The 13,261-nt window shown below is 41.1% G+C and overlaps 1 protein-coding gene across 1 annotated transcript in view; it reads left to right on the plus strand.

The window, feature by feature from the left end:
* Positions 1 to 13,018, plus strand: part of FGD3 (FYVE, RhoGEF and PH domain containing 3) — a 429,081-nt gene extending 416,063 nt beyond the window's left edge. The window contains exon 19 of the mRNA XM_082266526.1: positions 11,923 to 13,018. Within this exon, the coding sequence (XP_082122652.1) occupies positions 11,923 to 12,147 (225 nt within the window). The 3' untranslated portion in view covers positions 12,148 to 13,018. The remainder of the gene's footprint in view (positions 1 to 11,922) is intronic.
* The last annotated feature ends 243 nt before the right edge of the window (positions 13,019 to 13,261 follow it).

Here is a 13,261-nt window from a genome sequence, read left to right on the forward strand (position 1 = left end):
GAAAACACACTAAGTAAAACACGGTTAAGTAATAATATTTGGGTTCCAAGACCGTATAGAATGTTATATGTATAAATTGCTTACACACAACCCGGAACCAACCCTAGTTTGCAAGCAACCAAGCGCTTAGAGAGGATAACTACCTCTAATACAGTGTGATAACAGATGCTGCTACTTAATAAAATAACATGAATAGGAGAATATGTGTAAATACAAACAATATGTAGATACAAAAAATCTAGTAGCGCAAACAAGAATGATAAGCTCACTCCCCAATCACAAACACTGAAAACTTGATAAAATCCAGTAAAGACTGTAGAAATAAATATAAAAAATATATATAAAAAATAGTCCCAACATGGATCAGTCCACCAAAGCAGCGTTGAAAAACGTATGACAAATAACGATATTCACACTGATGTATCCCTTGAGAAATCCTAATCGGTGCAGAAATAAAGGATCACCTTGACCACCACCACTGTGCTCTGAAGGGGGGAAGGTAATGCACACTCACCGACTTCACTGGCCCAGTGATTCTCACCACTGAGCAAACAAGCCACAATACAGCCACTTCCGCTCGGGACTCCGGATTGGGACCAATCAGACCAATGACAGGCTCTGCTGCATACACTTGGGGTTCCGGGATAGGACCGATAATGGGCTCAATCAAATACAAGGGACATGCAAGGGAAGGAAGGAATAGAGCTCCACTAGTGTGATAACGTATAATACTGGCTTTATTCCAAAATACACAATATATCACACTCACATGACATCAGTTGGATAATCGCATGTCCGGATGCCTGGCCAGGCGGCGTAACCAAGTCAGAGTGTACGAGGAGTGTGAGCACCCGGAAGGCGCGATCCGCGACGTGGAGTCAGGATACGGGTCCCGATGGGTACACACCTCCGGACATGCGATTATCCAACTGATGTCATGTGAGTGTGATATATTGTGTATTTTGGAATAAAGCCAGTATTATACGTTATCACACTAGTGGAGCTCTATTCCTTCCTTCCCTTGCATGTCCCTTGTATTTGATTGAGCCCATTATCGGTCCTATCCCGGAACCCCAAGTGGATGCAGCAGAGCCTGTCATTGGTCTGATTGGTCCCAATCCGGAGTCCCGAGCGGAAGTGGCTGTATTGTGGCTTGTTTGCTCAGTGGTGAGAATCACTGGGCCAGTGAAGTCGGTGAGTGTGCATTACCTTCCCCCCTTCAGAGCACAGTGGTGGTGGTCAAGGTGATCCTTTATTTCTGCACCGATTAGGATTTCTCAAGGGATACATCAGTGTGAATATCGTTATTTGTCATACGTTTTTCAACGCTGCTTTGGTGGACTGATCCATGTTGGGACTATTTTTTATATATATTTTTTATATTTATTTCTACAGTCTTTACTGGATTTTATCAAGTTTTCAGTGATTGTGATTGGGGAGTGAGCTTATCATTCTTGTTTGCGCTACTAGATTTTTTGTATCAGTATAGAATATTAGATGAAAATACACATGAATTGACTAGGAATGTGTTCAGGGTTTGGGACGTAACTTATGAACAAACAAAATGTGAATATAATTCACTATCAATTGCACTCATGGGGACAAAATACTTTTTACCTGGCAACGAGACACAATTTGGGGATTAAGGATAAAAATGCACAGATAAAAGATGTAATGGAAAAAGGGAAAATATGTTCCCATCAGGAACTGCAACACAAGAGGGATCTAATGACATTGAATAACTGGCGGTATTTGCAGCTAAGACATTTTGTGACATTACTGCCCTAACCTATCAGATCGTAGGATGATTACTCCTCTTTTAAACGTCTGTATAATCCCCAGATGGTTTTGAAACATAATATCTCTCGGATCTACAAAATTCTTACGGAAGATGGGGAGCCGAGAGTACCGACATTCATTCTTAGATGGGAAGAAGAATTGGGAATAGGCTTGAAAGAGCAACAAATAGACAAAGTCCTGAGAGCCATATATGGCCTGGCCAGAGATACTAATACGATAGAAATGGACTATAAATGTCTGGCCAGGGGGTACATTACCCCAGTTAAAGCTCATAAATATATGTTGGAGAATTACATATTATGCTGGAGGGGGTGTCTCTCAAAGGGTACTATGGCACACATATGGTGGGAGTGCCCAAAGATACAAGATTATTGGCAGAATATTCAACAATATATAGGGGAGATTGCTGATGACCCGTGTCTCTGTCTATTTCATAACACAAACAACTCAATAAAACTATAGTACCATATTTAATAAATGTAGCAAAAGGGGCAATCCCCAAAAAAGTGGTTGGACCCTGAGAGCCCTATGCTGAGGAACTGGTTTAAAAGAATTGAGTACATATATAAATATATAAAATGGAACACTTGTGTAGTAGTAGAGAGGACCAAATGGAGAGATTATCCGCTATTTGGAAGAGATGGGAGGAGTTCAAGAAAATGAGGAAATAAGCTGAGACAAGGGAAACCTAAAGGAGGATGATACCCCAGGAAGAGAAGGAGGTTTAGGAAAAGGGAGAGAGGAGAAAGGAGTAAGTGGTAAGACTGTAGAGGGGAGGGGGAAGGAAAGAGTGGGTGGGGATTTTGTTTTGTATACAGATGATTAAGGTTGTGTATTTTTGTTTATGAAAAATAATATAAAGGATACATTAAAAAAAAATACCAAAATGGAAAATAAATGAGCAGAAGAGAGATCCAAATTAAATCAATATTTAGTGTGACCACCCTTTGCCTTCAAAACAGCATCAATTCTTCTAGGTACACTTGCACACATTGGAGAACTAACCACAGATGTTCTGTGGATGTAGGCTGCCTCAAATCCTTCTGTCTCTTCATGTAATCCCAGACAGACTCAATGATGTTGAGATCAGGGCTCTGTGGGGGCCAAACCATCACTTCCAGAACTCCTTGTTCTTTTTGCTGAAGATATTTCTTAATGATATTGGCTGTATGATTGGGGCCATTGTCCTGCTGTAGAATAAAGTTTGGGCCAATCACACACCTACCCGATGGTACGGCATGATGGTTAATTATCATCTATATAGTTCTCAGCATTGATGACACCATTGATCCTGACCAAATCTCCAACTCCATTTGTAGAAATGCAGCCCCAAACTTGCAAGGACCACCTCCACTATGCTTTACTGTTGCCTGCAGACACTCATTATTGTACCGCTCTCCAGCCTTTTGCCAACAAACTGCCTCCTGCTACTGCCTCCTGCTACAGCCAGAATTTTCTTCTTTTTTTTTTTACTTATTAGTCCAGAGCACCTGCTGCAATTTTTCTGAACCCCAGTTCCTATGTTTTAGTACATAGTTGAGTTGCTTAGCCTTTTTTCCACATTGGAGGTATGGCTTTTTGGCCACAATTCCTCCATAAAGACCACCTTTGGCCAGACTTTTCAAGACCGTAGATGGGTGTATCTGGGTCCCACTGATTTCCTCCAGTTCTGTGCTGCTGGACATCTTCTGATGTTGAAAGGAAGTAAGCATGATGTGTTTTTCATCAATTAAGTTTCTGTGGCTGTATCTTTGGTCCTCAATGTTGCCTGTTTATTTGTGTTTCTTCAAAAGAGCTTGAACAGCACGTCCTGAAACCCCAGTCTGCTTTGAAATCTTTGGCTGGGAGAGACCTTACTGATGCAATATAACTTACCTTGTGTCTTGTTTCTGTGTTCAGTCCTGTCATCGTGTACCTGTGACATGGAACACAACTTCATCTTAGAAGCAAAGTTTGGCTATTTCTCACCGTTTTAAGCCTCCTACACAACTGATTCCATTTCAGTAAATGACAGGGTTTCTACTTACATATGAAATTGATAATCATTTGCACCTTCTTGGTATAATTGGTTAATCATACACCTGACTCTATTCCTACAAAATCCCTGACTTTGTGCAAGTGTAGGAATTTATGCTGGTTTGAAGCCAATGGGTAGTCACACTAAATATTGATTTGATTTACATTTTATTTTCTGTTTGCTCACTGTGCATTTTATAAATTGATTAAAAAAAATTAATAAAATATCTATATATTTGAGAGCATTCTTACTTTACATTTCTTCACACCTGCCTAAAACTTTTGAACAGTACTGCATATCTGTGCAAAGGTTCTCTCCTACATCCTGAGTAGTCAACGTGCCGTGTTGGGAGATTGTCAGGGCCATCTTTCATTCTTTGATATTGTACTCTCCATCATACAAGTTCTTTAACTGCCCAGCTGGAGACAAAAAAACACACCACGGCTATTGCTTATAAAACTTGTAAAGGAAAAAAAAAAAAGGAATAACACCGTCATCACAAGATCAGGCATTTACTTGAATGTGGAAAACAAAGTTCCAGCATCATTCCCCCATGAATTTCTCAGATCCACTAGTTATTTCATGCATTGCTATATAGAAGCCGTCACTAAATGGCGGCCCGCAGACCGAACACAGACTGAGAGACGGTCCTGTCAGGACCATCAGGCCGCCAGTATAGTGCCACATTTTAGCAGTCATTGGTTGCTGGGACACCCGCAGTGACATTGGCGACCAGAACTGGACAGAATATTTCAGATGCGGTCGGACCAGAGTTTTATAAAGTGGAAGGATTATAGTCTTATCTCTGGAATACATCCCTTTCTTTATGCATGTTGTAAGGTGGCACTCTGATTGGAACACATTTCTTAAGGGGACACTCTGATGGGGACATCTGCTATAAGGGGGTACTTTGACGGTGGCAACTGATTTATGGGGGTAGTCTAATGGGGGAACCCAATTTAATGAGTTTCTCTGGTAGGGGCACCTATTGAAAGGGTTGAATATCCAATTTACATTTATAGAGTATTACCAGAGTGTGTGGAGGAAACGGTAACAAAAGCACCAGAGAGTGTGACTTGTGCCAAGAAAAGGAAAGTAGACGCGTACAATCTTTCTCGACATAGACTTGAGATTCGGCCTCGGTCGGAAATTTTTTTTAGTGACTGGACCTCCTTGAATTTTAATTCAATACCCCTGCTATATAGCACCACCTACAATAAAGTCTTATAATCTTCATCATTTGACATCCAGTTACTAGAAGTCAATGGACTACATGGTCCCCGATCTCCATTGACCTGGGAGTGAGAAACCTCATTCCTGCTCACATGCTGGATGTAGTTGCCTCACAGCTCCAGAAAATAGGTCTTCTTTTCCTGACCGCCTCTGTGGGGGTCTTCCTTCACCTTCCAATTAGTATCGTTTCCTTAGCATCTTCAGTCACTAAACCGTACATGTGTTATATGCCACAGTATAAGTAATTGGGACCAAAATTATGTAAACACCCCTTGCACATCAAACTCAATGCAGCAACTGGGAGGGTTGTTATAATTAAAAAAAAAAAAAAAAGTCACAACCATGTAGGGGAAAACAATCTAAGTGGGTGTTTCTAACCAGGTATTTTCTGCTGTGCCTAAACCAGTGTTTCTCAACTCCGGTCCTCAGGGCACACTAACAGGCCAGGTTTGCAAGATATCTGAAATACATCACAGGCAATATAATTTGCTGCTCAGTGATTGCAGTATTCTAGTCTGCATCTCCCCAAGGTAATACTTAAAATCTGGCCTGTTAGTGTGCCTTGAGGACCGGAGTTGAGAAACACTGGTCTAAACATTGTGAAATAGGTTCAAAGATGCATAGAGAAGGAGACCCTTGGCTAATGCAAGGAATGAAAATGACGTGCTTCCTTCTGCCCTCAGCAATGTACAGTATCTCACAAAAGTGAGTACACCCCTCACATTTTTGTAAATATTTTATTATATCTTTTCATGTGACAACACTGAAGAAATGACACTTTTCTGCAATGTAAAATAGTGAGTGTACAGCTTGTATAACAGTGTAAATTTGCTGTCCCCTCAAAATAACTCAACACACAGCCATTAATGTCTAAACCGCTGGCAACAAAAGTACACACCTAAGTGAAAATGTCCAAATTGGGCCCAAAGTGTCAATATTTTGTGTGGCCATCATTATTTTGCAACACTATATAAATGTGAAAAAACTTCGCACTATCTCTGTGTATTAACCACCTATTACTCAACTCTAAATACTATAGGAAGCCGCTAGCACCACTGTGCATCCAACAACCGGTACAAAATGCAATAAATATATATAGTCACAAAGTGCAGCGCTCTCCTTCAATAAAGTGCATTCAAATTATAGTGCATTACTTAATATCTGAAAACTGTTTAAAAATGATCTATATATAATAAATTGCCTCTTTTCTTTTAAATATATATTGAGTCCATCAATAAAATATTCAATATCCGTGAAACAAAAGTTTGCAGTTCTATACACCAGGAACTTTACACAGTAATTGCCTCTGATCACCACAGTGCCCTTCACCCCACCTATGGGTGCCTTCTCACCTGTTTGAATAGACCTCACTATTTAAAAGTCTATATGTGCCTTGCAGTGTTATAGGTGGCACTGCTCCCACTGGCTGTACATTCCAAATCTGTGGCTCTCAGTGTGGTTTCAATCTTATAGGAGCCAAGAAGAAAGAACCATAGTTCAAATCGCTAATAAAAAGTATTTATTTCCATATAAAAATCCACTCACATTTCAGTAGTAAAAAAGAGCATTTCACAATACAATCCTCTGCATAGACCGCTCCACCTTGTCCCAGCGTAAATATGTTCCTGCCCACCTCACATATAGCGCCCAATGGGCTTTCTCAAAGGTTCAGAGCCTGAACCTTTGAGAAAGCCCATTGGGCGCTACACGAGAGGTGGGCGGTGATGTTATCACGCTGGGACAAGGTGGAGCTGTGTGTGCAGTGGATTGTATTGTGAAATGCTTGTTTTTTACTACTGAAATGTGATTGGATTTTAAAATGGCAATAAATACTTTAGATTGGCGATTTGCACTATGGTTCTTTCCTCTTGCCTCTTAAATGATTGATACCATGTACAGCCAGTGGGAGCGGTGCCACTTATAACACTGCAAGGCTCATATAGACCTCCTTTAATTAATAAGGTCCATTCAAGCAGGTGAGAAGACACCCATAGGTGGGGTGAAGGGCACTGTGGTGATCAGAGACAATTACTGAACAGTTTCTAGTGTATGGGACTGCAACCTTTTTTTCACGGACATTAAAAAATGTACTGACGGACTGTATATATATTTAAAAGAAAATATGGACTCACCTTAATTTATTATATAAAGATGATTTTTACACTGTTGTCAGATATTTATTTATGCACTATTATTTGACAGCACTTTATTAAAGGAGAGCGCTGCACTTTTTTGTGACTATATTTTCCAGCACTGCCTTAACCATCCTGGGCATGGAGTTCACCAAAGCTTCATGGGTTTCCACTGGAGTCCTCTTCCACTCCTCCATGATGACATCACAGAGCTGGTGAATGTTAGCGACCTTGCGCTCCTCCACCTTCCATTTGAGGATGCTCCACAGATACTCAATAGGGTTTAGGTATGGAGACATGCTTGGCCACTCCATCACCTTTACCCTCAGCTTCCTTAGCAAGGCAGTGGTCATCTTGGAGGTGTGTTTGGGGTTGTTATCATGTAAGGGAAAACTGCCCTGTGGCCCAGTCTCCGAAGGGAGGGGATCATGTTCTGCTTCAGTATGTCACAGTACATGTTGGCATTTATGGTTCCCTCAGTGAACTGTAGCTCTCCAGTGTCGGCAGCACTCATGCAGCCCTAGACCATGACACTCCCACCACTCACTACTTTACATTGCAGCAAAGTGTAATTTCTTCAGTGTTGTCACATGAAAAGATTTTAAAAGATTTTTAAATATTTACAAAAATGTGAGGGGGGTAGTGTACTCACTTTTGTGAGACACTGTACATGGAAGAATAGGAACACATAATAGTAGAATTTGATAAAAGTGACCAGGGATATGTCTAGAGTCATTTTTCTCCATCTTACACTGCTCAAAAAATGAAAGGAACACTTTTTAATCAGAGTATAGCATCAAGTCAGTTAAACTCCTGGGATATTGATCTGATCAGTGAAGAAGCATAGGGGGTTGTTAATCAGTATCATCTGCTTTGGTGTTAATAAAATGAACAACAGGTTCACCAGATTGGCAACAATGAGACAACCCTCAAAGCAGGAATGGTTTTACAGGTGGAGGCCACTGACACTTTTTTCCCCAACTCAATCATTTCTGACTGTTTTTTACTAGTTTTGCATTTGGCTAGGGTCAGTGTCACTACTGGTCGCATGAGGTGATACCTGGACCCTATAGTGGTTGCACAGGCAGTCCAACTCCTTCAGGATGGCACATCAATATGTGCCATTGCCAGAAGGATTGCTGTGTCTCACAGCATAGTCTCAAGAGCATGGAGGAGATTCCAAGAAACAGACAGTTAATCTAGGAGAGCTGGACAGGGCAAAAGAAGGTCCTTAATCCATCAGCAGGACTTGTATCTGCTCCTTTGTGCAAGGAGGAACAGGATGAGCACTGCCAGGGCCCTAAAAAAATGACCCCTGGCAGGCCACTGGTATGAATGTCTGACCAAACAATCAGAAACAGACTTCATGAGGGTGGTCTGAGGGTCCAACATCTTCTAGTAGGCCCTATGCTCACTACTCGGCATCGTGGAGCTTGATTGGCATTTGCCATTAAACATCAGAATTGGCAGGTCTGCCACTAGCGCCCTGTGCTTTTCACAGATGAGAGCAGGTTCACTCTGAGCACATGTGACATGTGAAAGGGTCTGGAGAAGCCGTGAAGAACGTTCTGCTGCCTGTAACATCATTCAGAAGGAACGGTTTGGTGGTCAGTCAGTGATGGTCTGGGGAGCATTATCTATGGGGGCGCACAGACCTCTACATGCTAGACAATGGCTGACTGCCATTGGGTATCAGGATTAATTCTTTGGACCCATTGTCAGACCCTAAGCTAGTGCAGTGGGTCCTGGGTTCCCCCTGGTGCACGACAATGCCCAACCTCATGTGGAAAGAGTATGCAGCCAGTTCCTATGAAGGAATTGATACCATTAAATGCCCCCCACACTTGCCATACCTAAATCTAATAGAACGCCTCTGGGACAACATGTTTCAGTCTGTCTGACGCCACCAGGTTGCACCTCAGTCTGTTCAGGAGCTCAGTGATGCCTTGGTCCAGATCTGAGAGGAAATACCCCAGGACACCATCCATTGTCTCATTGGGAGCATGCATACTAGCACGTGGGGGGGGGGGGGCATACAAATTACTGAGTACCATTATGTTGCTGCAATGAAATTTTAGCAAAATGGATTAGCCTGCTGCATCATTTTTTTACTTTGATTTTCTGGGTGTCTTTGAATTCAGCCCTCTGTAGGTTGATCATTTTCATTACCATCAAACGGTGTTGCATCCTTTCGTTCCTAACACATTTCCCAGTCTATATCAGTATAGATATCCAGCATTATATTTTTCCCTATTGAGATCTGATTCGTTTTCATAGTGTTCCTTAAATTTTTTGGAGTAATATATATAGCATTTTAAAATAAAGGGATATGTTTTTTTCTTCCAAAACGTGTTGACTTGTTTGATTTTTAATGTGGAAATGAATGCTTTTAGACTCTATAACCATTTTATGAGGCTTGTTTATTTACATTTCCTGAATCTGTTCTTTTTTTGGGCATATATGTATGAGGTGACAACCCATACCTGCATATAGAATTTCAAACCCCTTGCTTGTTGGCTGCATGTACATTATGTCAAGCATGCAAAATTTAGACGGAACTGTGAGTCGGTGCAGCAACCAACAGGTTAAAAATCTTTGTGTTTTCATTACAGCCCGATCACAAAAGCCATGAAGGATGGGGATAATGTAGATTTATAAGCCTGTACTCAGAAAGTAAAAATAATTTATCTGCCAACCGTTCCGAACCTGCAGATCTTTTCAGTGTCATATTGTCTCTGCTTTTTATGATGCTTTTTATCTTTCTGTGTATTATTTTCTCTTCCTGTCATTTCCCATCCTCGTAAAACTGCCTGACCCCTTTATTGTCGGTATACACAAATACAAGAGGATGAAGGTGATTCGTCATTCCGGAGCATGTTCCATGAGTGTGTGTGGACAGCAATGGTGCTGTCATTGTCAGGGGGTCACTGTGTTAGGATAGAGGGGCCCCATTGTTCTAGTTTCCCAATAGTCATATGTTGGCAATTTTGTTCTCTTTTAAATGGTTAGAATTATTACTGAATAGTAGCAGTAGTTAGTCATAGCCAGAACATATTTTATGGATTTGGGTGTAAAAGATGCTTGTAAATCATTTTTATATTACACGGGATTATCATTACCTATATTTCAGAGCTATATTAGAAGTGATTTTGCTTAAAGGCTTGGGCGCAAACATTTTTCAAGTATCTCAGCTTAGATTTCTAGGGGAACAATGGGGGGCTGGAACTATGCCAGCAAGGCTAATATGAACTGACTGTTAAAGGGGGAAATATTTCCAAATAACTCAGCCTGGATTTCTAGGGGAACCATGAGGGTCTGGGACTAGGCCAGCAAGGCTAATAGGGGCTGATTTTTCAAGGCGCAAACATTTCCAAGTATCTCAGCCTGGATTTCTAGAGGAACCATGGGGGTCTAGTACTAGGCCAGCAAAGCTGATAGGGGCTGATTGTTCAAGGTGCAATCATTTCCAGGTATACCAGCCTAGATTTCTAGGGTAGGCACGGGGATCTGGGACTAGACCAGCAAGGTTGATAGGGTCTGATTGTTAAAGGCGCAAACATTTCCAGGTATCACAGTCTAGACTTCTAAGGGAATCATGTGAGTCTGGAATAAGGCCATCAAGGCTGATAGGGGCAAATTGTTCTATCCACAAATCCAGTCACAAATCAGAAGTTACTCCTGCCCACACAATAATACCCCACCACCAAGGGGTGTATATTCTAACCTTCTCTAATTCAGTGGTCTCCAAACTGCAGACCGGGGGCCAGATGCGGCCTTTGCTTTCTTTGATCTTGCCCATGGAGCACTATTTAATTTACTTATACCAACAATAGGGTATAATTCCCCTCACTGACATTAATGATGGGGCACAATTCCTCCCAATGACACCTATGATGGAGCAAAATTTCTCCCAATGATACTAATGATGGGACACAATTCCTTCCAATGACACCAAGAAAGAGGCCCAGTGACCCTAATGATGGGGCACAATTCCTTCCAATGACACCAAGAAAGAGGCCCAATGACTCCTATGATGGGACACAATTCCTCCCAATGACACCAATGATGGGCCCCAATGACACCAATGATGGGACACAATTCCTCCCATTGACACTAATGATGGGACACAATTTCTTCCAATGACACGAACAATGGGGCTCAACACCACCTAGGATGGGACACAATTCTTCCCACTCAAGCCAGTTATGGGGCACAACTCTTTCCACTGATACCAGCGATAGTGCATTGTTTTTTCCCACTGCCGTCAGAACTTTTTCTACTCCCGGTGGCCACAGTCTGGCCCCCTAAAGGTTGAAGGACCGTAAACTGTCCCTTTGTTTAGAAAGTTGGGAGACCCCTGCTCTAATTGAGCATGCATTCCCACACCTTTGGCTATTTTAACCACATAAAGTGCTCATAAAGGCATCTGCAATGGTTTGTGTATACCCCATGCATATGTGCTCGTGTAAGGACACGTACATTCAAGAAACTGAAGTAAAGTATATACATTCATATGCATAATAGCAATAGCCACCAACCAATATTGATAATGTAAAGGTCAGGAGAGCTAAATACAATAATTCCTTAAATTTTTTAAAGGTAAGCTTTCTGACCAGAATCTGGTCAATAAGGCACAAAGTGAGCCTGGTCAGGAAAAGATTGAGAGACATGGGGTAATAACCTGTTGTAGTAGTAAAAACAACAGTACGATTACTTCTAAATGTCCTTTTTTTCTTGCAGGATGTCCGACCTCAACGTGCCATACCTCTGCCAGGCTATGATGTCAGTTTACCAACTGCCAGCGATAAGGTGGACTTAAAGCATGTGTTTAAATTAAGCCAATCCCAGCAAATATTGTTTTTTAGTGTTGAAGATGAGGAACTACTGATGAAATGGATGGGGCTTCTAAGTCAAGCATCTAAAGGAGAAACGACAGAAGAGGTGGAATGCCCTGAGAACGTCTAAATGTCAACATTCCAAAACTTGTAATAGACATTTCTTTAAGGAAAAAACAAAAGTTTATTTGAAGTTTGACAACCAAGTAACTTTCCTGACATGCTCATGTCTACATATTAACATCTGTGGTGTTCCCCATTTTTTGTAAATTTCCATATTTGTACTTGTGTACAATGCGTAACCTGTGTCCTGTGCCTCCAAATAGGCAGATCTTTGGACTGGTGTCTCGAGACTGCAGTGATAGCACAAAATTTCTTCAGCCTACTGTTTTGTATATGTGTATTTAAGAAAACAAATTCTAAATCCTGTTTAGTGCAGATTGTATCTGTGAAAAAGTTTAATGACTATCACCTATTGCCCAGAGTGGAAAGATCACATGACTGCAGACATGTGATTACAGTACCGTACCGATCTCACCACAGCAGAAATGGATCCGGACCTGAACTTGTGCAGCTATTGATCATTCCTACACTTCTAACCTCTTGGATGCCCGAAAGTAACAGCCATTTTGTCGTAACTGTCAGATATTGAATATTGCAATCAGGAGTGTGTCTACCCATTTGGCATGTTGTTTACTGATCGTGATGGGGGAAAAAAAGTTAATCAAGTGTTGTATTTATGTGAAGTATTAAGCAATTTGTACCAGAACAATCCATATACTCCATATGTGAAGAGACCCCAGATAAAGCACCTTCTGCATGTTTAAATGGCCGTAGACCCATTTTTTAAAAAAGTCTATGAAACAACTTTTTAGCACTGCTGGGAACGTACGTTTTTTTAATTGTTATTTCTTGTTAACCCTGTGTTTTTATTTATGATTTGTAAATAATGTTACATACATATTTTCAGACATTTTAAAAAGAAAAATAAGCTAATAAAAAAAAAAAAGTTTAGCACACAGTGATTTTGTGATCATTTTCCTAGGTGAATTTTTTTGCTTATTAAGGGCTCAATTACAATTGCATAGTTGCCAACATTTGAAAAAAATTTCCAGGGACACTTTGCAGCGCAGCTATCAATTACTTACCACACCCACTTCCCTGAAGCTCCGCCCACTCCGAATAATTAATCTCCGCCTACTTATCAGATTATAGGGTCTACTTCATAAAGAGAGAATTACAGG

The sequence above is a fragment of the Pelophylax lessonae genome (genome assembly GCF_965119305.1).
Source record: "Pelophylax lessonae genome assembly, chromosome: 8".
NCBI lineage: Eukaryota > Metazoa > Chordata > Amphibia > Anura > Ranidae > Pelophylax > Pelophylax lessonae.